This window comes from Mytilus galloprovincialis, chromosome 6 (assembly GCF_965363235.1).
Source record: "Mytilus galloprovincialis chromosome 6, xbMytGall1.hap1.1, whole genome shotgun sequence".
Classification (NCBI taxonomy): domain Eukaryota; kingdom Metazoa; phylum Mollusca; class Bivalvia; order Mytilida; family Mytilidae; genus Mytilus; species Mytilus galloprovincialis.
Window position 1 is genome coordinate 81,618,066 of NC_134843.1, and position 27,686 is coordinate 81,645,751.

Consider the following 27,686-nt stretch of genomic DNA (forward strand, 5'->3'; position numbering starts at 1 on the left):
ACAATACAATACAATACAATACAATATTTGATTTTGCCATGTGATTATGGACTTTCCGAATTGATTTTCCTCTAAGTTCAGTATTTTTGTTGTGATTTCACTTTATACAATACAATACAATACAATACACTACAATACAATACAATACAATACAATACAATACAATACAATACAATACAATACAATACAATACAATACAATACAATACAATACAATACAATACAATACAATACAATACAATACAATACAATACAAAACAATATTTAAAATACAATGTTTAAAATGAAGTCTATGAGATAGAATTTTGATATAAAAAAGGAGATAGGATTATGTTTCAAGCTTGTGATTGAATAATGAGGAGGGTGGTTTTTATGATGAGTTTATTTAACGACATTGCCTTCCCTTGAGGATCTTAATTGCTAATGCACGATCGGCATTACTGAATAACAGAATCATCAGCAGTTTCTATACAGAACATTTGTATTAGTTAATCCGGAAATAAAACCGATTATGAACCGGAATTAGTCCATCCTTGAAATGGTTGTCTCCCTTACATTAACCGAAATTTTATGTAATAATATATATTTATATTGTCATTGCGTTATTAAGGGTCAGGTAAACGAACAAGCAGGTAAACACAATTTTATTGAGAGAGAAATCACCATTATTTTATAGACACATGTTTAACATCAGTAATTTGTTGTGAATGTGTGATGGTTGATTAAAGAACAGTCTGAGTCTCATTGACATGATTGACAGTCAGTGTGTCGGATGCTTCTTCATTTGATTTTGCGTAAATATTATATACTATTATCTCATATATGAAGACGTCATGATATTAAGAACTGGAGTTGCTTGATTTCTTTCTAACCTTTGATTGGTTTCTTAATCTAAATAATAAACCAACTGAAGGCTTTCCTGAAAGTTGAAAGCAACGGGAGTGTCTTTTTACCATAGAACACCACAGAATACCACAGAACACTCAAAATATACCACAGAACACCCTTAATTTACAAAAATAACTTCAATATATTAATACATCATGCACTGATATCGCATTATCATGATTATTGTTCATTTTTTTTTAATTTGACATTTATTATTTAATATTTCTATTTAGGATCGACTCACTATCGCCACCCCAACCTCAATGGCAAATAAATGGGATCACACAGAAACTCCTAGCTATTAATACCCTAATATACAAAGATAAATTATATTTGAATACATGTTAATCTTTTTCTGCCAATCAAGATAGTATTATTCTGTAACATGTCATAGCGTGATTGGCACTGATAAAATCCGTCAGGCCAACCTTTCTTGTAGAAAAAAACAACATTTTATTTGCTCTAAAGGTTATATTTTCATAAAGAATATTCATCTCAACGATTTCTCAATTTAATGATTTATAAAAAAATGTAAAATGAGAAGTGATATTAGCCATGTTAGCACTTTCTGTTGATCAGATCAATATTATTTGTAGATTAATTAATATACCCTGATAAAACTGTGTGGTATTTTTTTTTTGCTTAAAACAATTTTTTAAATGTTTATTTTAGATTTTCATTATAAAAATGCATCATTTTTTTTGTCTAAAAGGTCTTCAAATGTGAAAAAATAATTAAAAAAATAACAGAAAAATTCTGATAATTTTTATCTCATGTACAAATGTAGAAATTGTCATGTCAATGGTGTAACCCTAATTAAAGAAATATAATTCTGAATTATTAGATTTAAGAAATAATTGATGCAAGCTATACTTTATTGTAGTTTTAACATGGGTAGGCATTATATTCATGATTATTTTTGCCCCAGCGATAGTGAGGGCTAAAATAACATGAACATACCTGCCAACTTTTGAAAATGGCCATGGGGGTTTTTGTGCGCGGCACCATTTTTGAGGGTAGAATTTTTCGCAGCATTTTTTCGTGTGATGATTTGGCTCCTAAAAGTGTCTGACATACTTCTTTTTTGGGGGGTGATAGTTGAAGATGCTATTATAACCTATCTTTTTTTAAATTGTTTGATTGTTGTATTCTTTTTGTTGAGATAAACACCAGTAAGTTGACTTTATGTTTGTCTGATACATTGTCAAGAAATAAAAAAAAAGTAATAATTTTAATAATTTAATAACAAAAAAAACCAACAATATATGAGGGTCTGGGAATGGGGGGGGGGGGGGGGGGTCTGTTGTTCTGTAAACATTTAATTTTCACCCCTTTTTTCTCTAATCTTCAAAAAATTAACCTCTTTTTTTTCTAATCTTCAAAAAATTTGACCACGCATTTCTCCAATTTTCATTTTTTTTTGCCTGTTATTCCCTTATCTTCATTTTTTAAGGGCATTATATTCTTTAATCATCCAAACCCTCATATATTATATAGATCAATATCACAAGCAGTACTAGAATGTTTGGAGACATCATTAAGGCCACCGTGGTCAACTTTTAAGTCTCTGTTGCAAACTTTACAAAAGGCATGTGACAATCCTAACGTTGATTTAGACAACCAGCCCCTGTACTTGACATCATTCTCCCATTTCTCTAAGTATTTGCACGAAGCAACACGCTTTTTTTTCTTAGGCGGTGACAGAACTATTTTGCAAGTAATAACTCGCCCATCATGATTCCAATTTTTATAAATTTAACACCCAAGCTAAAAAAAAAACAACTCAAAATCTCGATTCTTTGATTGTTTACTATGCCGACATTAATCAAGTGATCACGCATTCACCAGTTGATTAATGTTCTGAAGTATATTTCAGTAGTTTTACTGTAATATGTGTTATTCTGTGGTATATATATTTTGAGTGTTCTGTGGTATTCTGCGGTGGTCTGTGGTATTCTGTGGTGTTCTGGGGTAAAAAGACGCTCTGGAAAGCAACAACGAGAAGACTCCATGACTGGCAAGAGGCTAAGAGCTAGTTTTCATCCATATTCCTGTGTTTTTAGACTTGAGAAAGTATGCTATAATATATTTTATAATTGATTATCCTTTGGAATATTGGAAAATTGGTAATTGTCAAATTAACTCTCTTCCTGCAGGAGGGACACATGTGTCAACACCGGCTGTGCCGGAGAGACATGTCCATGTTTTATTATTCAAGCTTCTCATCATTGCTGTATCTCTTTCAATTAAAAGACAGAAAATGAAACAACATAATACTTTTTTTTCAATGAGGTTTAAAACGTGACGGTCATTATGGGGTGATGTCATATTTTGAATGACATCATTGTTACATATGTAGGCATATATTAAAATCAAAGACGTAGAGACGTTGTATTTTCTAGCACACAAAATGTAAGCTTGAAAAACTACTGGCAGCAAGAGGGTTAAGTGAATAATTAAGATCATGGCTACTCTTGATAGCTGTTGTGTCAAACACACTGTTATATATTAAAACTAAAATTACCTCAGCCATAGGTCACAAATAGTATTTGTAATTCAAGAATGGTTGAAAAAAATATTTCAGTTAAAATTAAATGTACTTCTGTAACAAAATATACATCTGTCGTATACTACTTCTAAACAATTTAGTAATCAACATGATCAAGTGAAAACAAAATCAATTGTGTGAATTTTAGGCATTTAGCATTTCTAGGAGAGGATGTTATAGACAATGAAATTTTAGTATTTCATGTATATGATAGAAATTCCTCCAATGGATATTTTTCTGTTAACAGGAGTTCTGAACTTTTTCTAAGTTGAAAAGAAACTGTTTTGGTGATGTATTGGCAAGAACTAATTTTCTTTTTTCTAGTGTAAATCGGATTGAATAGTGTCACAAGACATCTACGGAGTTAAATTTTCTTGAATATCTCTCTTATTTATTAACTAATGTATTGTAATATTTAATTCCAGTAATTTAGTAATGTCTTCCTTGCTGACAATACTCCTGAGAAATGAATGCAGAAGAATATGTTCCAAATGCCTATTGGATCATTGTGTGCCAAAACAAACTATAAGAAGATTCCACAAATCAAAATGGTCAAAGAAAAATGACAGTCTTCAACAGGGAGTTGATAAAGTGAAAAAGACATCACTGAAAAGAAAGCTAGCCTATGGTTTAGGATTAGGCTGTCTAACTACGGGAGTTGTTTATGTTTCATTAGAAGAACCTAGTCGGAGAAAGATCAGAGTAGTCATTGGTGGAGTAGGCAGATTTCTAAGGTTAGATTGATTGACAGCTGTAAATATTGCCTGTATTTTCAGGCAAATAGATTGTCAATGAAATATGAATGAATCCTGTCGTGTAATAATACTTGTCATTGTATACATGTGGACAGTAGAAAGATTTGTCAAATGGACATTAATAATTCTTCAATTTTGTTTTAAATTTTGTGTTTTTACACAATTTAACAAATGAAATATTTGTCAAAACACTTTAAAACGTTGCAAAATTGTCATATGTAGAAAAAGTGAAAATAAATGCATAGCAAACTTTAAATTTGAAACAAATGAAGAGTTCATAATATGTCTCTAGGGTCATGTGAATTAGACATTTAGAATGCTTCTTATAATGTAAACAGACCATTAAATGATGGGGATTAAATTGAGTTTGCTCATACAAAGTAAATTACAAAAAATAATTAAAAGGACATGAAGGAAGAAGCCAAATATTTGTTTATTTGTCTAATACAATATTGACTATTTCTTTTTTAGATCTCTAAAAATAGGTTTAATTGTATCTGCTGATTATAAATGGAATTTATGGAAATTAAAGGAAGACTCTAAAGAATACAATGATGCTATCAAATTATGTCACAAAAGAGCTGCTGACAGACTCCTAGTTGGGTGTTTAAGAAATGGAGGACTTTATGTTAAGCTTGGACAAGGTCTTGTCTCTATGAATCACATTCTACCACGTGAATATATAGACACTTTAGTTGTTTTACAAGATAGAGCTTTAATGCGACATCCTGATGAAGTAAGTATATTTAGATAGACTTTAGTAACAAACTAACATTAAATAAATTGGCATCTATACATTTCAATTGACAAAGCAAGCTGAAAATATCTTGTGTCTAATGTACCTAAAAGAGTATACGTATGAATAGATAATCTTCAAATTTACATAGAAGATGATCATCTGTTAAGAAATATCGCCATACAGTAAATCCACTGCTTATTATATAAATCATATACAAGATACATCTGTGGCAATGAAATGATTGTAAATTGATGATAGTCGAGTAACATCATGGCCAAAAAACAGACAAAAAAATGACAACTAAAACCTTGGTAGTAGGAAAGTATTTCAACAAGAGTATGTAAATTATTTTTCTTATAGTACAATTTATATTATGAAAGTTAGTTGGATTATGCCTTTTGTTCAATAAAGGTAATTTGATTATTAATTATGAACTAATTTTTGATTATCATGATACATATTGAAATACACAGTACCTTTGTTGATATTTAACATTGTGACATATTTATAAATATATTAACATTTTATAGGTTGAGGAACTGTTTATAGAAGACTTTGGTATGACACCTCAGAAAATGTTTAAAGAATTTGAAAAAGAACCGATTGCTGCTGCTAGTCTGGCTCAGGTTCACAAAGCTGTGACGCACGATGGCAAGACGGTAGCTGTTAAGGTTTGTAGTTAAATACTGTAAATTCAGAAATTAGTGCAAATATACATTACATGCATGTTTCATTATAATCGGTAATTTTAATTGGCTCACAACAATAGTGAGGCACTCCAATATCCAATTTTATTTCTGTATGAAACACAACAGCCATTACAAATTAGGCTTTAACATCCCTGTAAAATTATAAAAAGAAACATTCAAATCTTACCTGCTATTCTGTTGGCAAACATGTTAAATCTAATTATTATGCTATTAATTAGATTTTATGAAGGAAAATCACTCCCTTTGCATTTGCAGTTTAACATGAATAAATTAAAAGGCCCCATGTTTTTATTTTAAGATATTTTACTTATGTTCATTTTCACAAATTAGTTATTGTGCATGATGGTAATAAGAAGAAAAGAAGAAATCAATAAAAGTAAGAAAAAAGTTGTAGTCCGTGTGTTGAAAAAAATACTTTCATAGATCTATACCAACATGATAAGGAGGTGCTTAGTGAAACTGACAATGCAATTACATATATTTCAGTTAAAATTTGTTGAAGTTTATGATTTTTTTATGTTAGAGTCGATTTTGAAAAATCCATAATCAACGAAGGTGTTCGTGCAATTGTATATAGAAAATATTATAGAAAATATGTCAGATAAAATAAAATGTTTGTAATACAGATATTTATATGTTGTAATATTCCTCTGCAGGTTCAGTATATAGACTTACAAGATAGATTTTCTGGAGATATCAGGACATGTGAGGTTCTGTTAAAACTTATTGGTTGGATTCATCCTAAATTTGGATTTGCTTGGGTTTTACAGGTAATTAAGTAATGTATTTATGGTTTGTTACATTCTCTGTTTTCATTAAACATCTGTGTTACATTTCTTTTTTCAAATGCATGTACTGATTTTGACAAATTTAAGTACATTGTAAAAATTTAGTGTGTTATTCTTATCCATGTTTTTAAGGGACAAGAAATTGGTGGAGTGATCAAAAAGAATCAATTTGAGTGTTAACCTTGCCATCAGATGGCATCTATGGTCGTTTTAACTCCATCTGTTAAAACATTCTTTTTCATTAAAACTACTACCGGTAATCCATTTTTTTTTATCAGTTCAAGCTTCTTCTGGATTGTCACCAGTTGATCTTGTTATCAATCAGATATATTAATAAAACATGAACTGACTTGTTTCTTTACAATAGTTGAGACTTCATGAATCAAATGTAGAATCTGCCATAATAGCTATACATGAAGTGGTTCCATTGGAATTTACATCTTTCACATTCAGGGCTCACACTACCAGGCGACTTGGGCGAAGAAGTCCCTTTCCCGATCGTCACTTGGCTTTGCCCGACCCTCAAAAGCGAGAACAAGTGGCCCTGTTATTTACGATACCTGCTTTCAGTCTCTTTCATCATCGGACATTTTCAATTTTTATCAAGTTGATGAACGTCAATTATTAATTGATAATTTAAGAGATTCAGACATAAACGATTCATTTTCTTAAGAAAACAGGTTGAAGCATTGTTTTTACAGTGTGTAGCAGATTATTTTTGTAAAAAGACAACTTTTTATCCCTTTGTGCACTCCCGGGAAGTTCCGGTGCTTGTTACTCGAAAACGAACATCAATTTAACTTTTGGCGGCAAAATAAATTTTTTACTTCATTAAAACGTAATAAAGTTGCCTCCAGTAAATGTTGAATCCATTTATTGCGTTAAAAATGTCATATTCCTTTCCAAATAGCTTGTCGTTTATTTTTGTAAATTTTCTTGCATTCGTCTGCCATTGACCGTTTACAAACTACGGATCAGAACCGGAACAGATATGAACGAAATACGTATTTTTACAATTATAACTACGGACGCATGGATGGAACAGATGACCTAAGAATATTGATCCCAAAAATAAAAATTACGCATTCCACACGCATTAACACACTGGTTATAAATCTAATTGATAAGTGTATATTATTCCATTTAACTTCCATATGGATTGTTCCAAATATTGATTAAAGTTGCTCAAATCAGGGACTTTCTATAAGAAGTTAGTATAGAAATTCCCTGCTTAAATCTACGACTATTAAACATCAATATATTATGGCCCTGCTTAACTTTGTATATCTTTTGATGAGAAACACTGAGTTTCATGCACAAGATAATTTTTTGATTAAATTGTATTGATATATTATAATTTCTTTACCTTTTTCACATAAAAAAAACCAATTTTTAGTGCTAGATATTTAGGTGTTAGATTTTCACAGGAATCTAAATTGAAACAACTTTGAATTTGAATATTGACTTGTATACTCCGATATGAATTGAACAATATAAAAAGAACATTGCTTTCATATGACCCCTTATACTATAGTAAAATCCAAACATTGTAGCGCAGCGTGTGAAGGAGTACTTGTCTTTCAAATCTCACCACTTCTCCCTAGCAGTTTCAAAAAGAGAAGTCACTTCTCCCTATGATTCTGAAGTAGTGTGAGCCCTGACATTCATACATTTTCTAATACATTTCAATTGTCACAATGCATATATATATATATGTTATTAAGTCATAGCAAGAGTGGATTGTTCAATGACACCATTGATGCCAATTTACCTAAGGTCAACCCTTGTGTTTACTCATTCATAATAAAAAGGTTTGAAATTGGTCTATTGTTTTTCTTTTTGCTATTCATAGTTTTACATATGGCAAGGAATTTGCAAATCATGGAAGGCCATACAATGACAGTGATTGTTTACCACCTCATTTTTTGTTGCCTCTGAATTATATTAAATTAAAAAGATTCCACACTATTTTTTTCTGTAATATTTTACAGGATATGAAGGCAACTTTAGCAGAAGAACTTGATTTCATTCATGAGGGTAAAAATGCAGAGCGTTGTCAAAATGACCTGAAACATCTGAAGTATATTTATGTGCCAAAGGTGGACTGGAAAAAGACAAGCAAGGTATATTTAATGATGGAAACTTACAACCTAAAGAATTATCAACTTTTATGTTTAAAAATAATGTCTTAAAATTGGTTCAAGTAAAGAAAAAGATTATATGTACAGTTAAAAATAGTAAGGACCATCATATAGGATCATCCATTTGTGGAACTGTTTAATCTGGAATTTATTTCTATATATACAGGAATAATTTCCTGTTCTTTCTAGGTATGTCCACCAATAAAAGTGGCCTTTATTATATAGCAATGCTGAATTATTGTTAAACACCAACCATAGACAAAGAGTAAAGTCTGATAATGTATAACAAAACAGCATGGAATTTGGTGTAAAGCAATGCTACAACAAAAGTATGTATTGAACCCAAACAAGTGAAGTGCTTGTATGGTAATTTTCCTTCTCTATAATGACTATAGTATTTGTTGAATTTTAGAGAGTTTTGACCTCAGAGTATATAGATGGATGTAAAGTGAGTGACAAAGAACAAATTAAAGCCATGGGTCTGTCATTACATGATGTAAGTTACTGTTCTCATAATGGTATATAGTTCAAATTAATCAAAATATTGCACACATGAATTGTTTCCAAAGACAGTTGTTTAAAAGGAGTATTATATCACATAATGTTCTCTATTTGTTATAACAAACTCATAACATTGTAAAAATTAGGTATTGTTGTTTGTGGTTAATCTTTTTACAGTCACCATTATTTCAAATTATTACATTGAATATCTTGATTTTCTTCTTATATTTAATTGTTTAATTTCTAGGTAGATAAGAAGTTAGTTGAGAGTTTTTCTGACCAGATCTTTCTAACTGGATTTGTTCATGCTGATCCACATCCAGGCAATGGTAATACATATGTTATAATGCTCATTTAGGCTTTATTTGAGTTCCAGTTATGTCCCTTGGTTGCCATTTTGGAGATGTAATTTGTTAAATTTCTTATTTGAATAACCAAAATGAAACATGTGCTACAAACAAGTCTAATAGTCATGAATAGAGCAAAGAAATTAAGATTATTTAAAATAACAAGTGTTTCTAAAGTCTATCTTTCAGTATATAACAAGTTGAGTTTGGCTGATTTAAGAGGGAATTGCTTATATCCACTTTATTTAAACTTTGGTGGATAGTTGTCTCATTGGTAATCATATATACCACATCTCCTTATTTTATATTTTGCACTTATTTCTCCATGATTGCAACAAAGGGGAAGTAACTCTTGGTCAATAAATGTAAATTGAAAACTATCTACATATTGAAGAATAAATATAAATTAATTTCTATTAACCCTTTCAACGCTATACATGGCATATGCCGTGATGACGTTTGCTGTCCGACACTGCTATTCGCGGCATATGTCGCAATGACAATGGATTTTTCATCCTGACTTTCAAACCATTCGGTTTTCATTCAGGTCCTCTCTAATTTTTCCTCGTATGAATCGAAAATATACAAGGTCCCGTTTGCGCTTGAAATCCTGGTTATTTTTATTGTAAAATCATGCAGTAGAAGGAAAAGAAAAACAAATATTTTGACAAATGCAAATGGCGGAAATCGGAAAAGATGCTGTTAATATGAAAATATTTCAGCATTTCTATTGCAAAACCGACAACGAGGATTAGTTAAAATGTTTCCTGTTATCTCAACGTGTTTATTACATTCAATTCATGTTGGAAATATGATTTGATCGATCTTATCGAGACCTAAAAAAAGGGGGAAAACGGAGGTTAACTGAAAATTATGAGGACAGAGCCACTAATTTGCGCCACAATTACATTATACGTTGTGTATGGTGCACTACGCTACGGAATTGAGCAACTGGTGTCTTCTTTATTATATGGAAGATAAAACAGCAACTTAAATGAAGAGTAAAAGTCGTTTTTATTCAAAATTTAACACAAATACAATAATTTACACCTTTTACCTGATAATTACCTGAAAATGCAGGTAGCCTGATGAAAATTTTTAATAAAATAATTGCATAACATTACAGTTCATGCTTTCCTGAGCATTTTTCATGCAGTAACTTTATCCGTTTCTTTTATAATAAAAAAGATCCAGCAGTTTGAAAAGAAATATACTTTTCTTAGATGAATGAACACAAAAAAAATGCAGCAGCAGCAGCCATTTTTCATTTTTTTTTGTGCAGCGTTGAAAGGGTTAAGTAGTTTCATATTTTTGTAAGGGACATAATGCTGTAAAAATTTTAAAAGATAAATCATTAACCAATATTTTCCTTTTTTTCAGTGTTTATTAGAAAGGGTGCAGATAATAAAGCAGAATTAGTATTATTGGATCATGGACTGTATGACACACTAACACCACAGAACAGACAGTCATTAAGTCTATTGTTTAAAGCCATTGTACTGAAAGATGAGGATAAAATGATGAAATACTCCAAAGAGCTAGGAGTTGATGGTAATTTATATAATATTTTCACAAAAAAAAACAACAAAAAACGACTAGAATTAGTGGTTAGATATGCTGAAATGTTCATGACTTATTATGAGTAATTTTTCTCTTAAGACTTTTTGGAAAATAAGTCGCTTGATCTTTGAATTTAAAACTGTGCTTTTACTCTTTTCTTTAACTTTATATTTCCAAGTTTGAATTCTTTCATACACACATGTACACCTATACTGATATAAACATTGAATCATTAGGCAGAGTCCAGTATTTAATATTTATCACATTGACAACTGCTTTAAATGTGCATTGGATAGGTCAGGATTTAAAGTAGTTTGTTTGGTGAAGTTGTCAGGCTTCTTGACTGCATCAACATGACAAAAAAAGTTTGAATTTTGGTGGCATAACTTAAATGTTCTAGAGTTATGCCCCTTTACAGTTGAAAAAAATACTAATTTTTTCGTTTCCATTCTCTAACTTTAGTTTTCCTCAACAAAATGCTATGAAACTTATACACCATGCTAATTACCACAAAATACAGATCAAGTTTGAATTTTTGGGGTGTCACTTGTATTGTTCTAGAGTTATTCCTCTTTACAAATGGAAAAATTGCTGAATATTTCATTTCTGTTTTCTTACTTAAGTTTGCCTCAACCAATTGCTATGAAACTTATATAAATGCTTATTACAATAAAATATATGCAGATCAAGTTTGAATTTGATGTTGTCACTTTAAATGTTCTAGAGTTATGCCCCTTTACAAATGGAAAAATTGTTGAATTTTGGTGTCTGTTCTCTAATTTAAGTTTGCCTCAACCAAATGTTATGAAACTTATACACAATTGTTATTACCACAAAACTCAGATCAAGTACTTATTTGGATAGCTTCACTTTACCTTTCTTCAATGTTGTCCCTTTATAACTTTATATGATATGCAAGTGGGATCATCATCTGTGTCCAATGGACACATTCACCTTATATTCCTCATTGAATTTAAAAGTCATTAAATTTTGAAGTTTGGCTTTAGATGCAAAATGTTATTTTATACAGTTTTTATTGATTTACAGACATCTATCTCTTCATTATTACAGATATAAGAAAAAATCCTTTTTTAACAATGCTTATAGTTTGTAGGTGAAGTTCGCAGAAGATTTATTTAGTACAAACCAGATAACAACTACCTGTATGATTAGCCAAAAGATAATACTAAAATATTTAGTGAAATTTCAGATTATCAGATATTTGTGTTTTTGGTGAAACAAGGTCCAGTCAAGTTACATAAAGCCCCACCATTATTCAGAGTGAAAATTACAACAAAGGAAGAATTTTACAACCTGGACCAAGAGAAGAAAGATATTTTTTTGGAGGACTATCATGGACTGTGGGACCGTACCATTGATGTTATGAAGGCAATGCCTGCTCCTTTATTCTTTATATTTAGGTAACCAGGGTGCACAATAGAGCTAGATGATATAGCCTATCAGAAGTGTGTTTGGTTTTGACCTAGTATGGCTAATTTTGCCTGTGTTTCAATTATCTTATAGAATTATTAATGTAAAATTAGGATAACTTATTTTGGCAATTCAAGAATTCCCTTTTGAAAATTTGGTTGGTTTTCCTGTCCATTGTTAGTATCTAAAATAAAAATTTAATGACTTCGGAAGAGAAAGTCCAAACGTGCTTTGTGTCTTTGTTTGTCCAAAAGTCTACTTTCTATGGGTAAACCATTTACATACAGATACCTTGTTATTCACCTCCAGTTTTGGGATGGCTCATATTTTGACTATTGACTAATAACTAACAATACTTGTTCGTTTTAATTTGTTCACTTGAAATGCATGCATTTGTTGTTGTCCATTTCATTCTACACATCCATGACATCCTTGAAATTTACATTATTTTTCTATATTTGCACAAACTTTCACAGCATTCTATTCTCTGTCATCATGAATCAGGTAATAGAATGACAAAATGATGAAATTCTAAAATATCTATATTAAAAAAAAACTTGTGTCAATACATGGTATTCATTGACTCAATATTTTTTTCTTTTTGTTGAGCACGTAAAATTCTCATTTACTTTCCTATTAAAAGACATAGTTAAAAAGTTTTGAATCTTTAGTTAATTTTGAGGGGAATTTAAATGAAAAATATGTTTAAATTTATACTTTCATCTTTCATTACAAAATTTAAAACACCAGAAACATAAATCTAAATTTTATATAATTGCTTACAAGGGAAGTAACTCTGAATTTTAAGAAAACACAAAGAAAAAACCTGAGTCAGTGCCAGCTGCATCCCAGTAACCAAGGTTTTATATTTTATTTTATTGAAACAGCTTTCAGATTCCAAGGTCAGTAGCTGATGTCAAAGAATGATACAAATCTAAAATTGTCCAAATGGCTTCACATTTTAAAATCTGCTTCACATTTTTACATTTGCTTGCCCATTTTGTCATTCACAGATTACCGTGTTCTTGGTGAAATAATTGTACAGAGGCCAATACAAAGGGAAACTCTACATCTCCCTAATAAAATGTCCGATGAAGATCTAGAATATATTAGATTAAGGGCACAGCAACATTTTGATTCAATAATGATTGTGTTAAAAGAAATGCCTAGATCACTTCTACTTATTATAAGGTTTGTGAAAGTGTTCATTTGGTAGTTAATTTACTTTTTTGAGTACTGTAAATTCAGAAATTATTGTGAGGTTTTAATTATTGCAAATGGTGAGATTGGGTTATTATAGCAATTATTAGCCCTCGCATCCTTATATCTGATACATATATATCTGTATCAAGATTTTCCAGAATTTGTAATGATTAATCTTGCATTTTTCTACATTTTTATACGACCGCAAAAATTTTAATTTTTTGGTCGTATATTGCTATCACGTTGGCGTCGTCGTCTGCGTCGTCGTCGTCGTTGTCGTTGTCGTCGTCGTCGTCGTCGTCCGAATACTTTTAGTTTTCGCACTCTAACTTTAGTAAAAGTGAATAGAAATCAATGAAATTTTAACACAAGGTTTATGACCACAAAAGGAAGGCCGGGATTGATTTTGGGAATTTTGGTCCCAACATTTTAGGAATAAGGGGCCAAAAAGGGCCCAAATAAGCATTTTCTTGGTTTTCGCACTATAACTTTAGTTTAAGTGAATAGAAATCTATGAAATTTTGACACAAGGTTTATGACCACAAAAGGAAGGTTGGGATTGATTTTGGGAGTTTTGGTCCCAACAGTTTAGGAATTAAGGGCCAAAAAAGGGCCCAAATAAGCATTATTCTTGGTTTTCGCACAATAACTTTAGTATAAGGAAATAGAAATCAATGAAATTTTAACACAAGGTTTATGACCACAAAAGGAAGGTTGGGATTGATTTTTGGAGTTGAGGTCACAACAGTTTATGAATTAAGGGCCAAAAAGGGGCCCAAATAAGCATTATTTTTGTTTTTTGCACCATAACTTTAGTATAAGTAAATAGAAATCTATGAAATTTAAACACAAGGTTTATGACCATAAAAGGAAGGTTGGGTTTGATTTTGGGAGTTTTGGTCCTAACAGTTTAGGAATAAGGGGCCCAAAGGGTCCAAAATTGAACTTTGTGTGATTTCATCAAAAATTGAATAATTGGGGTTCTTTGATATGCAGAATCTAACTATGTATGTAGATTCTTAATTTTTGGTCCCGTTTTCAAATTGGTCTACATTAAGGTCCAAAGGGTCCAAAATTAAACTTAGTTTGATTTTAACAAAAATTGAATCCTTGGGGTTCTTTGATATACTGAATTTAAAAATGTACTTAGATTTTTAATTATTGGCTTAGTTTTCAAGTTGGTCTAAATGGGGGTCCAAAATTAAACTTTGTTTGATTTCATCAAAAATTGAATAAATGGGTTCTTTGATATGCCAAATCTAACTGTGTATGTAGATTCTTAATTTTTGGTCCAGTTTTCAAATTGGTCTACATTAAGGTCCAAAGGGTCCAAAATTAAACTAAGTTTGATTTTAACAAAAATTAAATTCTTGGGCTTATTTGATATGCTTTATCTAAATATGTACTTTGATTTTTGATTATGGGCCCAGTTTTCAAGTTGGTCCAAATCAGGATTCCATATCAAGTATTGTGCAATAGCAAGAAGCTTTCAATTGCACAGTATTGCACAATAGCAAGAAATATCTAATTGCACAATATTGTGCAATAGCAATTAATTTTCAATTGGAGTTATCTTTCTTTGTATAGAATAGTAGTTGATAATATATGTTGGAAATTTGCCAGACATGACTATGATGTCATTTTCTATTTTTATTTGCCAATAACTTTATGTAAATAACTTCATTGGAAATTTGCCAATATAAAATGTTGCTGATGAAGCTTTTTTTCCTTATCTTATCTAAAATGTTTTTAGATAATGTATGTTTGACATTTGCCAGACATGACTATGATGTCATTTTCTATTTTTATTTGCCAATAACTTTATGTAAATAACTTCATTGGAAATTTGCCAATATAAAATGTTGCTGATGAAGTTTTTTTTATTGTTTTATACAATAAACAATGTATATTCACTTTTACTACCAACCAATCTTTACCATTCAGTGATAACAAGCACTTTATTTTACATTTTAATATTTTATAATGTATTTAAAAGAGTAGTTATTGTTGCAAACTCCATTAGAAATTTGAATTGATATCAGTTTTGGAAAAAGGGAAACGGGGATGTGAAAAAAATGGGGGGGGGGGGGTTTAAATTTTTCTCATTTCAGATTTCATAAATAAAAAGAAAATTTCTTCAAACATTTTTTTGAGAGGATTAATATTCAACAACATAGTGAATTGCTCAAAGGCAAAAATAAAACTTTTTTAAGTTCATTAGACCACATTCATTCTGTGTCAGAAACCTATGCTGTGTCAACTATTTAATTTTAGATTTAAAAAGTTTGAAGAAGAAATCTTTAATTGATTTGTAAAATCTTGACATTTGTTTTGTGTAAAAAAAAACATGTAATGTCAAAAATTTGATCACAATCCAAATTCAGAGCTGTATCACGCTTGAATGTTTTGTCCATACTTGCCCCAACTGTTCAGGGTTCGACCTCTGCGGTCTTATAAAGCTGCGCCCTGCGGAGCACCTGGTTTTAAAAATCGCAAAAATAAATGCGTGTAATAATTTCTAAATTTACAGTATTACTTCAGCACTATTATCTTAGTTATTTGTAAACAACTGCACCAATATTATTGTCGTTAAGTAGTATGGTGCTGTCATTGTTACATGGTTTCCCTATTTGAATTTATACATTTGAAAGTTTATTCTTGTTGTATTGTCTTTTATACATTTAAAGTATTTTATTTTAAGACAAATGACCTTAGTCTTGTATCATCTTTGGAGGTTCTCGTTATACAAATTATAAAAAGAACATTGTTTTTTTTGTCAAAAGTACAAAATTTTACCTGCAATATATACATATGAATCTGTTGTGAATGGGGTAAAGAAATATATCCAAGAATCTTGCAAACTTGATGTTATGAGAAATGAAAAACATATTAGTACTTTTTGTTATATTAATGTAATAACTAGGTAATTTGTGAACATGTTTAAAAAAATTATAAAAGACGATAAATTGTTATTTCGTTTCAGAAATATGAATACTGTGCGAGCAATCTGCAGAGAGCATGGTCATGTTATAGATAGATATGGGATAATGGCCAGAAGGTTTGTACTGGGTAGTTAATTTATAAAATGTCTTTTTATATCCGCTCTCCAGGCCCATAGGCAGGAATTTCCAAGTGGGAGTTCGATACAATATATATTGTTCCATTACTTGATTTCTGATATTGGTCCATTGAAACATTTGTTGCTGAAGCAATTGAGATTAAACTAAAAAAATATAGTTTAGTAATAATTTATGACAACCCATGATTTGTATCCAATTTAACCATACTTAGAAATGATATATATACAAAAGGAAATGTGGTTGATTGTAAATTAGACAATTATCCAACAGAATCAAAGAGATGTAGATGTAAGCAATTACGAATCACAGCTAGCCTTAATAATGACCAAAACCCTTACTGTATAGTTTACTATAAAAGGCCCAATAAACAGTTTAAGAGAAAATCAACTGCCAGATTTATAGTATAACAATAATTCTAATGCAATTATGTTGTAACAATTGTTCTGATTGGATGACAGCAAGCGTAAAATTCTCTATCTCCTTGTCTGTAACTAAGGAAGCCGACATTTTGTTATTTCTACAATAATAAACACAAAACTCACTTGTTGCGCCTAAAAATCTTCCTTTTATCAAATTTTATTACATTCTGAAGCGGCACAGAAGCCAGAAAACGCACGGTGTTTATGTTTGACGCCGGAAGCATACCTATGACGTCACCTAGTGTAGGGACCAAAGAAGATAACATCTTTTCGCGGGATTTTCTTTAATGAAGGTTTTACACTGAAATAATGATTGAAATTTAATTATGAACTTGTTTTGCATTAGAATAGAGATAACTGTATTGTATTTGAAGCTTTGCGGACGTCCATCGGTAGTTTTACTGTCGCAAATACCCGTTTACCTGTCTCCGCTCCGTGTCGCCAGGTAAACTAAATTTGCGACAGTAAAACTACCGATGGACGTCCTTAAAGCTTCAAATACAATACAGTTATCTCTTAAACAGAAAAAAAATATATCATAAGGCAACCAATGACAAAATTTTACAGATTATGGATACCGGTAGGCAAATTTAGAATGAAGAATGTGGCTGGGTAAACATGTTTATGATTGGTCAGCTATAAGACTGCTATGAATATTCCTTGTGTTAGTATTAAATGTCATTAACTCTGTTAGATACCAGATGACAAATCATGATGTTACAACATTTTATTTTATAGTGCAATAGTTGGAGCCAATAAGATGGCAGGACAGGATCTAAGTCTAGGTGGACGACTGAAATCAGTTTGGGAAAGATTCCTGTTTGACTATAGTATCGTAACAGAACGATGGATCATGAATTTAGGATATTTATATCTAAGAATTCTCCAGTTTCTAGGAAGAGCACCTTCATTGGCAAAAATCCAGTATCTCATTGATTCAGAGGAGAAAAGGTATGTTTGTTTCTTCAATGATAATGCTTGTTAATTTTGTTTTGAGTTGTTAACTTTTGCTGTAAATTCTGTTAATTTTACTAACATCATATAGGTTTGAATGATACATTTGTCAACATCAATCGTTTTGTCAATAGATAGTTTTTGATAGACAATGTAATTTGAGTTCAAGAGTTATTTTCCATTGCTGACATGTCTGATGTCAAGTACACAAATTCAATCATAAACCAACTAAGGTGAACTTTTATACTGACTGGCAGAGTGTAGAAAAGTTCTCTTCTGAACAATTTTTCAATTCTCATGTTATTCATCCCTTTAGTATCAAGTAAGGGTTTCTGATCAGATTTGTGTGTTCCTATTCAACTATCTATTTATAGAAATGATTCCTACTTCTTAGCTTATGTTGTCAAAGTTACCACTAATTGATTTGATTGGAATTAATCACTAAAAGAGAAAAAAGTGTAATATTTTTTTTTTTTTAAAACAAAGTGTTTAGTTTTCTGTGTAGTGTTTTGTGAAGTGTTTTTTTCTCATCATTGTTTTTCCTGTTTGTTTGCAATGGTATTGTCTTATTTTCATAGATTTACAATTTTTTGTCCCTCTGGTGTCTTCTTCAAATTGAACATCAGATATTATCGAACACATTTCAAGATAAGTAGTTTCAAACATTTAACTAAACTAAAATTTGGGTTATAGTCAGGATTAATGTTTCACTTTTTGTTTTGGTTTATGACATATTCAATAGTAGTTACAAATGCCCAGCTTGTTGCAATTGAGAATCTACTTAATTTAAAAATCATCATTTTCATCTGACTTTATTTAGTGCACTTAAGGTGGTACCCAACACCTTAACGAAAATTAATTTGGCTGGTTTAATTTTCATAAAATTTTGACAAGGTATTTACTTTGACCCTTTGACAAAAATATAAAAATTTCAAAAAATTTGAACCAACCGTTTTATCAGAAAAAATACACTGTTTATATAGCAGTTTGACAAACACTTATTTTGATCATCGAGAAGCTTAATATTCCCTGAACAACACAAGGTTATTAAAACGTTTAGCTGATTTTACAGAGTTATCTCCCTGTAGTGTTAGGTACCACCTTAATACTAACTGTCTGTAAAATTAATTACCATGGGTTTTTATCTTGTTTAATTTTGTTGACTGTCTCTTGTACTAATTAGGGCCCCGCCGACGGCAGGTCGCCCTATAGTGATCAGTCTGTCCGTCCGTCTGTCCGTCCGTAACACTTTCGTGTCCGCTCCATATCTAGAGAACCGTTATGATTTCATACTTAATACTTAACATGATTATTAACCAACACCAGAGGGTGTGTCATGTTGTATGTACAACTTCCTAGGTCAAAGGTCAAGGTCAAAAACTTTGGTTTCAGTTGACAACCCCGTGTCCTGTGGTGAAGATCGTGTCCGCTCCATATCTAGATAACCATTATGATTTCAAAGTTTATACTTGACATCCATTTTAACAACCACCAGAGGGTGTGTCATGATGTATGTACAACTTCCTAGGTCAAAGGTCAAGGTCAAAAACTTTGGTTTCGAGTTGACAATCCTGTGTCCTGTGGTGAAGATCGTGTCCGCTCCATATCTAGATAATCGTTATGATTTCAAAGTATATACTTGTCATACATTTTAACCACCACCAGAGGGCGTGTCATGATGTATGTACAACTTCCTAGGTCAAAGGTCAACGTCAAAAAAACTTTGGTTTCAGTTGACAACCCTGTGTCCTGTGGTGAAGATTGTGTCCGCTCTATATCTTGAGAACCGTTATGATTTCAAATATTATACTTGACATCCATTTTAACCAACACCAGAGGGTGTGTCATGATGTATGTACCACTTCCTAGGTCAAAGGTCTGTCTGTCTGTTGGTCTGTCCATCGCTAACAAATTTGATCCACATTATATTTTGAGAGGACAGCTGTTATTATTTCATACTTTATACCTGACAAACATTTTCAACTTAACATATATATTAACCAACACAAGAGAATGTGTCATAATGTATGCATCCTAGGTCTAAGATCAGTCTGTCGGTCTGTCCATCCGTTCGTTGTTCTTAACAAATTGTGTCCGCTCTACCTCTCGAGAACCATTAATATTTCATACTTTATACTTGGTGGGTCATAATATATTGAAGGCATAATTCTAAAAATATGTGACAAATATCAATTGGGCAGCACCTTTAAACATATTGTTCAAACATCAATCCATATATCCAGAAGTCACCTTAGAGTAGTAAACAATGAGTTCACATCATGCAGTCATATCACTATTATACTATGAAAGTAAGATGAGAATATTTATCAGTTTTAACTTAAAATCTTAGATCAAAATCACACATGAGACTATGTAATAACTTCAAATAATGCTTCATATCAGATTATCCATACAACTTATTTACCCCACGTTATTGACAGCGGGGCCCACAGAGATGGCTCCCATCTCAATGATATCTAGTTGCATTTGTTTCTGTGTATTTAATATCTGTTCTGTTTATAGTGTATGTTTGTTCTATGTTCCTTTAGTGTCTTTTTCTGCTGTCTATTAATTTTCATTTTAACTATTTATTGGCTTTCATTTTTCCTTAGATCACTTTAAGATATTGAGGTTAGTACACAATTGTCTTGTACTTTTTACGTATCTCAGTTGAAGATTTTGCTTTTCCTTTATGAGTACAATAACTCATTATGAGAAAAATTGCATGACTTTTGTATGAACTTTTTATACGACTGCAAAAAATTTTTTGGGATCATATAATGGTATGATGTCGTAGTCCGAAGACACATTTGGTTTCCAGACAATAACTTTAGTTTAAGTAAATGGATCTCTATGAAATTTAACAAGAAGGTTCAATACCAAAAAAGGAAGGTTGGGATTAATTCTGGGGATGATGACCTCAACCGTATTGGAATTAGGGGCCAAAAAGGGGCCAAAAACAAGCATTTTTCTACTTTCAGAATAACTTGTAAAGACTTACAATTAATAAGTATTTCAATTGCTCTGAAATTGTACCACAATGTTAAATACCACAAGTAGAAGGTTTGGATACATTTTTGGGGTTATGGTGCCAACAATTTAGGAATTAAGGACCAAAAAGAGGCCAAAAACAAGCATTTTTGTAGTTTCTGGCCATTAACTTGTGTGTAAGTGTATGGATCTCTCTGACATTGTACCACAATGTTCCATATCACAAAAGGAAGGCTGGGATTGAGTTTGGGGGTAATTGCCCAATTCATGCAGGAATTAGGGGCCAAAAACAAGCATTTTTCAAGTTACCAGACAATAACTTTTGTTTTAGAGTATGTATCTCTCTGAAATTGTACTACAAGGTTCCATACTGCATAGGAAAGACTGGTATTGAGTGTGGGGGGTAACTGCTCAAAGGGGGTATTTAAAAAGTTTGGGGGTTCAAATTTTTTTAAGGGTTCAAATTTTTTTTCCTAAATTTTTTCAAATTTCAAAATTGAAGAATCTTTAATTGCACAGAAATGCGCAATAGATTTGTAAGATCTTGACATTTATTTTTTGTCAGAAACCTATACTATGTCAAAAATTTTATCACAATCCAAATTCAGACAGAATCAAATGTCCAAATTTGCCCCAGCTGTTCAGGGTTCAACCTCTGCGTTTGTATCAGGCTGCGCTCAGCGAAGCAATTTTTTATATATGAAATTATACTATATAGTTATATAGATTTACACCTCTAGGAAGATATAAAGTTTCGGGGCTATCCAGAAAAATTCAAATATTGAATAAACAATCCTTAAGGATATATTCTTCTGAAATTTTAGTCTTGTTGAAATCTTGTTCAAAATTATTTCCAAAACAAACATGTGATATAAGTGAAAATATCAATGAATATAGAAATATCGTAATCAAACTGCACTCTGTGAACAAATTGTGTAATTACATTAGTTAAATTGACTTTGAGAAATTTTCAAATTTTATAATAAATCTGGTAAGTGTCGATAGCCACAATATTAAGAAAATAGGCGAGGGTACAAAGAAATGATTTTACCTAAGATATCCCATATCAAATTTCATTTCTTTTTCAAATTCTTAGAAATGTAGTTTCTCAATCATTTATCAAAAGATAGAGATAATATGCATTTTGTTCTAAAAAAAAAAAGGTATAAAACCCAAATTTACAAAAATGACAGCATGGTGAATTTGACACATTAAAGCAACAAAAACTTATTAAACTTTCTTATATTAACACCTACCTTAAATTAAGTTATAAAAGAAGAAATAAAGTTTTTCTGTAAAATTGTGATTTTTCATGGTAAAAGTCATAAAATAGGTATCAAAAAAATCTGATGAAAATTGGGTACTTTCAAATGGTTTTAAAAAAAAATAAGTGCACCACCATATGATTTTTGTTTCATCAGTTACTTTCTTAGTCATATAAACGAAAAAAATCAGATTAAGAAAAAAGTTTAATTCTAGAAATTGTTGGCTCCTTAGAAGTGTACATCCTCAAAGTAAAAATAACAAATTTGCAAAGATTGATACTTATTTATTTCCATGTTTATCTGATACACTCATAGGTAGATTTTTTTAAAACGTAAAACAAATTGCTTTAGCTCAACTTTACGTTCAAATTTTGTTCTGTTTATCAAGCAATCTACTGAAAATATAATTGTCTGAGGTCTGTGGAACATCAATTGAATTGATAAAATTACTATTGAAAGGTCTGTATGAAAACAGTTGTGACTAACTGATAGATTTAAATCATACACTGCAGCTCTAAAGAATCAACTACTTTACCTCTGTCTTCTTGTCGTTCACATAATATTTTCTTGACCTTTTTTGCTGATACTACAATAAGGAATTTTCTACAATTTTGTATCATTCTTCCTAAATCTTAAATTCCTTTTTACCTAATACTTAGAATAAGGGTATCTTAAACGAGCAATAGCTCACCCTATTCTTTTTCCCATAGTTTGGATAAACTTGAACATGACCTATCCACCATAACAGTTAAGGGGTTAACTTCCTATACAAATAAAAAGGGTTGGGGTAATAATACAATGATACAGCAACCAAACAAAACAAATTAAATGAGATAGCTAGAGGTCAACATACAGTCTTCAATAGTAAACTGGTGTCTAAACACTATGTAAAGGTCTAAAAAAAAAACCAGTTGTTTATATATTTATAAGAGTTTCTCAAAGATCTATTATATACTGGTTCACTGTATATGTTAAACACTTGTCAGTGGCGGATCCAGAACTTTTCCTAAGGAGGGGGCCCTCTCCAGTCATGCTTCAGTGATTCCCTATATAATCAACCAAATTTTTCCTACGAAAGGGGGGGGGCCCGGGCCCCCCAGGGCCCCCCTGGATCCGCCTGTGCTTGTTATAATCCAATTTATGCAATTTGGTTTGGAACATCATTTGATAATTAGTCTGTATAAAGCAAGATTGTTTGTATATCCCTTGCATGAGTGTTTTTTTTTATCTGTTCATCTCACTTTAGATAGCAATTAGATAGAATTGATTTGTGTACACTAATTTAAATTCTGATTTATGCATGTAACAGATGAAAGCCTCATATGCTTAAACAGTCTTAAAAGGGAATGATTTGTGATATTCTGTAGATGAAACCTTGTATTTTCTGTTGTATGATATTCTAAATATAATTTTATTTTTCTGATGAAATTGTAATTACAAGAAGGCTTTTTGGTTGTACAACAAGAATAATAGGAAAAAAACATTTAAAGTTATAATAGTGAAAAACAAATTGAAAAATAATTTTGAAAGAACACTTTTTATATATTAAAAAATGATTCTTCCAAAAAACTTTATTTAAAGGTTTAAAAACTATCAATGTTTATTTCTGCTAATGAAAGCATACAAATAATTATCCAAGTAATATCTATGAAAGGTATTAAAGTTTTCTTCAAATTTCATTACAGGTATGATACAGTCTAATGAAAGATGGAGAAGAAATTCAGTATTAAGTTTAACAGATGTGCCAAAACAGACAGCAAGTGCCAGATTAAAACAATAAAAACTTGACACCTGCTTGTTATGTTTATAACCATATCAACATTACGTGTATTTTCAAGGTTACCAACTCCTATTTAAATGTTGTCCTAATTTGATATATATTTTAGGTGCATTTACTCTTTCTTGTAAAAAAAATACTTGTTTTATGTGTTCAAAAGTATTTAATGTACCGTGGATTCATTTAATTTGATTTCATTGATATTAATTTTCATGAATTCTGAAAAAAATAGTATGTTCATGGATATATGATATTGTAGATTTATTTGCTTATGTATGCATAGAAGCCTATAGAAAAATTGTACTTTGGTACACATTTAAATGTGTGGTTTACCTATACTAACAAAAAACACCAAAATTGGTACTACACAAATAATAAAGAATCCACAGTTATTATGTAAACTTTTAAGTATATAATATTGCTTTATCTGTTACAGATGTATATATAAATGTGATAACAGAATGTTCTATATCTTAAATGTTGATGAGTTTGTTAGAACAAGTATATTTATGCATTGCTCAGTTGGATCACATTTCCATGTGGAAAAGCTCCTTACAATTTTATTGTGCCTTACTTTGAATATTATATATGACTTACAATATTTACAGACTTACAGTCTAATGTAGGTTAAGTCTTCCTTGAATAAGATTTTGTTATAAAAATTTTTTTTTTTATTTTACTTCACTTAGTCAAATTTTAAGAAAATGGTAAATTTTTATTGGTTGGGACATGCTCTTATACTTTACTTTCATATTTAATGAAAGGAATCTACATAGAAATACTTCCTCTATTTTACCTGTACTCTTCTAGTCAGGTTTTAAAATTTAGGAAATTAGTACAAGTTCATATTTTTAGTTTACATTTTCTGCAATGTTTTAATTACAGGTCTCATGAATTCAATGACTTGAAGTTATCATTTATACCGTACTCCTGAAATCTGTTTCTTAATTCACAGCAAAAAACTAAGCACACAATGAATTTAATTATAACTTTACACTGTGTTGTTTATATTGACATATACAAATGTGTAATTTATATACATTTTTTGTTATGCGGGTCATTTTATTTTTTTAATGTTTTATTGTTACAAGCTTGTGTTAATTTATTTATTTTTTAATAAAACCTCTATTGAATTATACATTGATTTGTTTCAAAACTACTATACATGTTGTTTATAGACCGCATTCATGAATTATTTGCTTTGTTCATTAAATACTCAGCATGTAAAAGTTATTTTGAAAATGTTTTGAATACATTTTTTAAGCCGTTCACAATATTCAATATGTTTTATAAGAAATTTTTTTCCCACTAGTTAATTTGATTTAAAATTACTTGTCATGAATTTGTTTATTTTACAGTCAACAATTTTTTTACTGATTAATATCAGAGTATTTTAGATATTTATTGTTTAGCTTTATTATAGCTGTGATATTAAACTTTACATTGCTAATTATTTTTTAACTGATATTATATTATATTTTACACATTGTCAGTGACATACATTGTGAAGGATATTGTTTTATCTATTAATTTTTAAATAAGCTTTGTTTTCTTTATGTTGCTATCAATACATCTGGGATCTTAGAAATAGTATTATTGTAACAGTGTACATATGATAATTTGCCAAAGTTTTTGTTAAATGGTGCTAAATTTTTTGTTAAAAAAATTAAAAAAAACTGGGCTTTAAGGTGGTACCTAACACTACAGGGAGATAACTCTGTAATGTCAGCTAAACGCTTTAATTACGTTGTGTTGTAAAAGGAATATTAAGCTTCTCAATGATCAAAATTGGTGTTTGTCAAATTGCTATATAACCAGTGTAATTTTTCTTGCAATATTTGGTTCAAAATTTTTATATTTTTGTTAAAGTGTCAAAAGTAAATACTTTGACAAAATTTTATGAAAATTAAACGAGCCAAATTAGTTTTAGTGAAAGTGTTGGGTACCACCTGAAACTTAAAAACCAAGATATACAGAACTTAACAACCATCAGCAAAACATGGTTAAAGCCATAGATTATAATATTAAGTTAAAATGTTTTTATTTGATTCTCATTCCACAACATACCCATTGAAAAAAAAAAAGTTAAAATAATGGGCCAGTTTCTGTCCAAATCTTTTCTCTTTTTGTTAAACTTGTTAATCTTTTATACTTGAGAGTTTAATCAAAAGTACACTGTTTCGTGTGTCTTTACTTTGTTAAAATTTGATAGTGTGGGTATACTTGTAAAATATAAAAAAAATCTATTATTATTTGAAAAGGAATATGGTGTATTAATTCATGAAACACAATTCCTTACATTTTAACAAATCTGGTATAGCCCTAAAAGTTTATCTTAATTAAGATAAGGGCATCAAAAGGGACCAGACCCAATATATTGAAATTTTACTTCAAGTTAAGTTTTGGTACAATCATTTCTGTATCATTTCAACCACCCTTTAGTAGCAATTTTTTCTTACATATGTTAAATGAAGAATTAGATGTCCAAGAAATTGCATTCAGTATTATTGACTTTAGGGTTTATTATCACTTTATAAACAGTAGAAGTATTGATTGTATATTTTTTAGTTGATATACGCATCATTTATAGAACACCATCTAATATACCAACTCGGAAACATAGTTGTTTAATATCACATTTCTTGTGTGAAAGTATGTTTTCAAGAAAAGTTCTTTATATTACCCTTTTCTTCTAATTTCAAGGAAATTGACAACAACAAATATGAAGTTATGCTCAAATACTTATATATTGAGCAAAGTATTTAAATGTCACATGAAAATGCAATGAACTGGAAATGATAGTTGGTGAAAATTAATCTATAATAGTTTAATTATTTTAAAATTATAAATCTATAATAGTTTACTAATTTTTTCTCTAAAAAACATGAGGCATTAAGACAGAGAAATTTACCAAATGCTTGCAGGAAAATCTTTATAAAAAGGTCAGTATTAATTAGATTAAATTTTTGGCCTTAAAATAATTTTATAACACAAAATAGCATGCATTTTGTTGTTGTACATTACAGTTTGGAAATATGCCAGAACTTATTATATTTCAAAAATATTGTAAAGATTATTGACGTCATAGTTAAGTTTTATTTTGAAATAAAAGAAAAACAAAATCAAATGAAGGTTCGTTTTCATACATCATATGATAAAAAGCCTTGCCTGTTTTTGCAACTGGATATTTGGGTATTAAAAAATCCAGATAATAATTTAGAAATTGGAAAAATATGTATTTTCAAGGAAATGTTGAAAACTGGCTCTTCTGCATCATTATAATTAGCATCAATTTTATATCTTGTCTCAGCTTCAATACAGGCATACTGGTTTAATAAATATTACAGATTAAAATTATAAGAGATATATGAAAGATTAGATATCATAAGCCATTATTACTCCTTCATCCTTTCAGTACTTGTATAAGAGATAAGTGTTTAATGATCTCATTCCTATGTGTTTTGTGATGTAATATGAAATTTAGAATATAAATTTAATATTTATTGATGAAATTTGACTGCATTTAATTAGAAATTTGTTCATGATATTGTGGACTTATAATATGTAAATGTATTAAAATAATCAAGTTA

At 30.3% G+C, this 27,686-nt stretch overlaps 1 protein-coding gene across 5 annotated transcripts; it reads left to right on the plus strand.

Annotated features, from left to right (window-relative positions):
• The first annotated feature begins 578 nt into the window (after window positions 1-578).
• LOC143080485 (putative aarF domain-containing protein kinase 5) lies at window positions 579-27,686 on the plus strand. 5 transcript variants are annotated; one of them, XM_076256341.1, is made up of 14 exons: window positions 579-631; window positions 3,861-4,169; window positions 4,662-4,926; window positions 5,460-5,600; window positions 6,296-6,409; window positions 8,419-8,550; window positions 8,981-9,064; window positions 9,317-9,398; window positions 10,797-10,967; window positions 12,187-12,397; window positions 16,594-16,668; window positions 17,848-18,060; window positions 20,676-20,694; window positions 24,005-27,686. In XM_076256341.1, the coding sequence occupies exons 2-13, from the start codon at window positions 3,871-3,873 to the stop codon at window positions 20,683-20,685; spliced, it is 1,797 nt and encodes a 598-aa protein (XP_076112456.1). In that variant the 5' UTR covers window positions 579-631; window positions 3,861-3,870; the 3' UTR covers window positions 20,686-20,694; window positions 24,005-27,686. The 5 variants fall into 5 exon arrangements, with proteins under 5 accessions (XP_076112456.1, XP_076112454.1, XP_076112457.1 ...); XM_076256339.1 differs by lacking the exon at window positions 20,676-20,694; XM_076256342.1 differs by lacking the exons at window positions 12,187-12,397; window positions 20,676-20,694 and adding an exon at window positions 13,421-13,598.

Bases quoted from the DNA above. Each gene is read 5' to 3' on its own strand.
- LOC143080485 (XM_076256339.1), top strand. From the start codon at position 3,871: ATGTCTTCCTTGCTGACAATACTCCTGAGAAATGAATGCAGAAGAATA. The intron at 4,927-5,459 runs GTAAGTATATTT...AACATTTTATAG, and splicing joins TAATGCGACATCCTGATGAA to GTTGAGGAACTGTTTATAGA. The intron at 6,410-8,418 runs GTAATTAAGTAA...AATATTTTACAG, and splicing joins GATTTGCTTGGGTTTTACAG to GATATGAAGGCAACTTTAGC.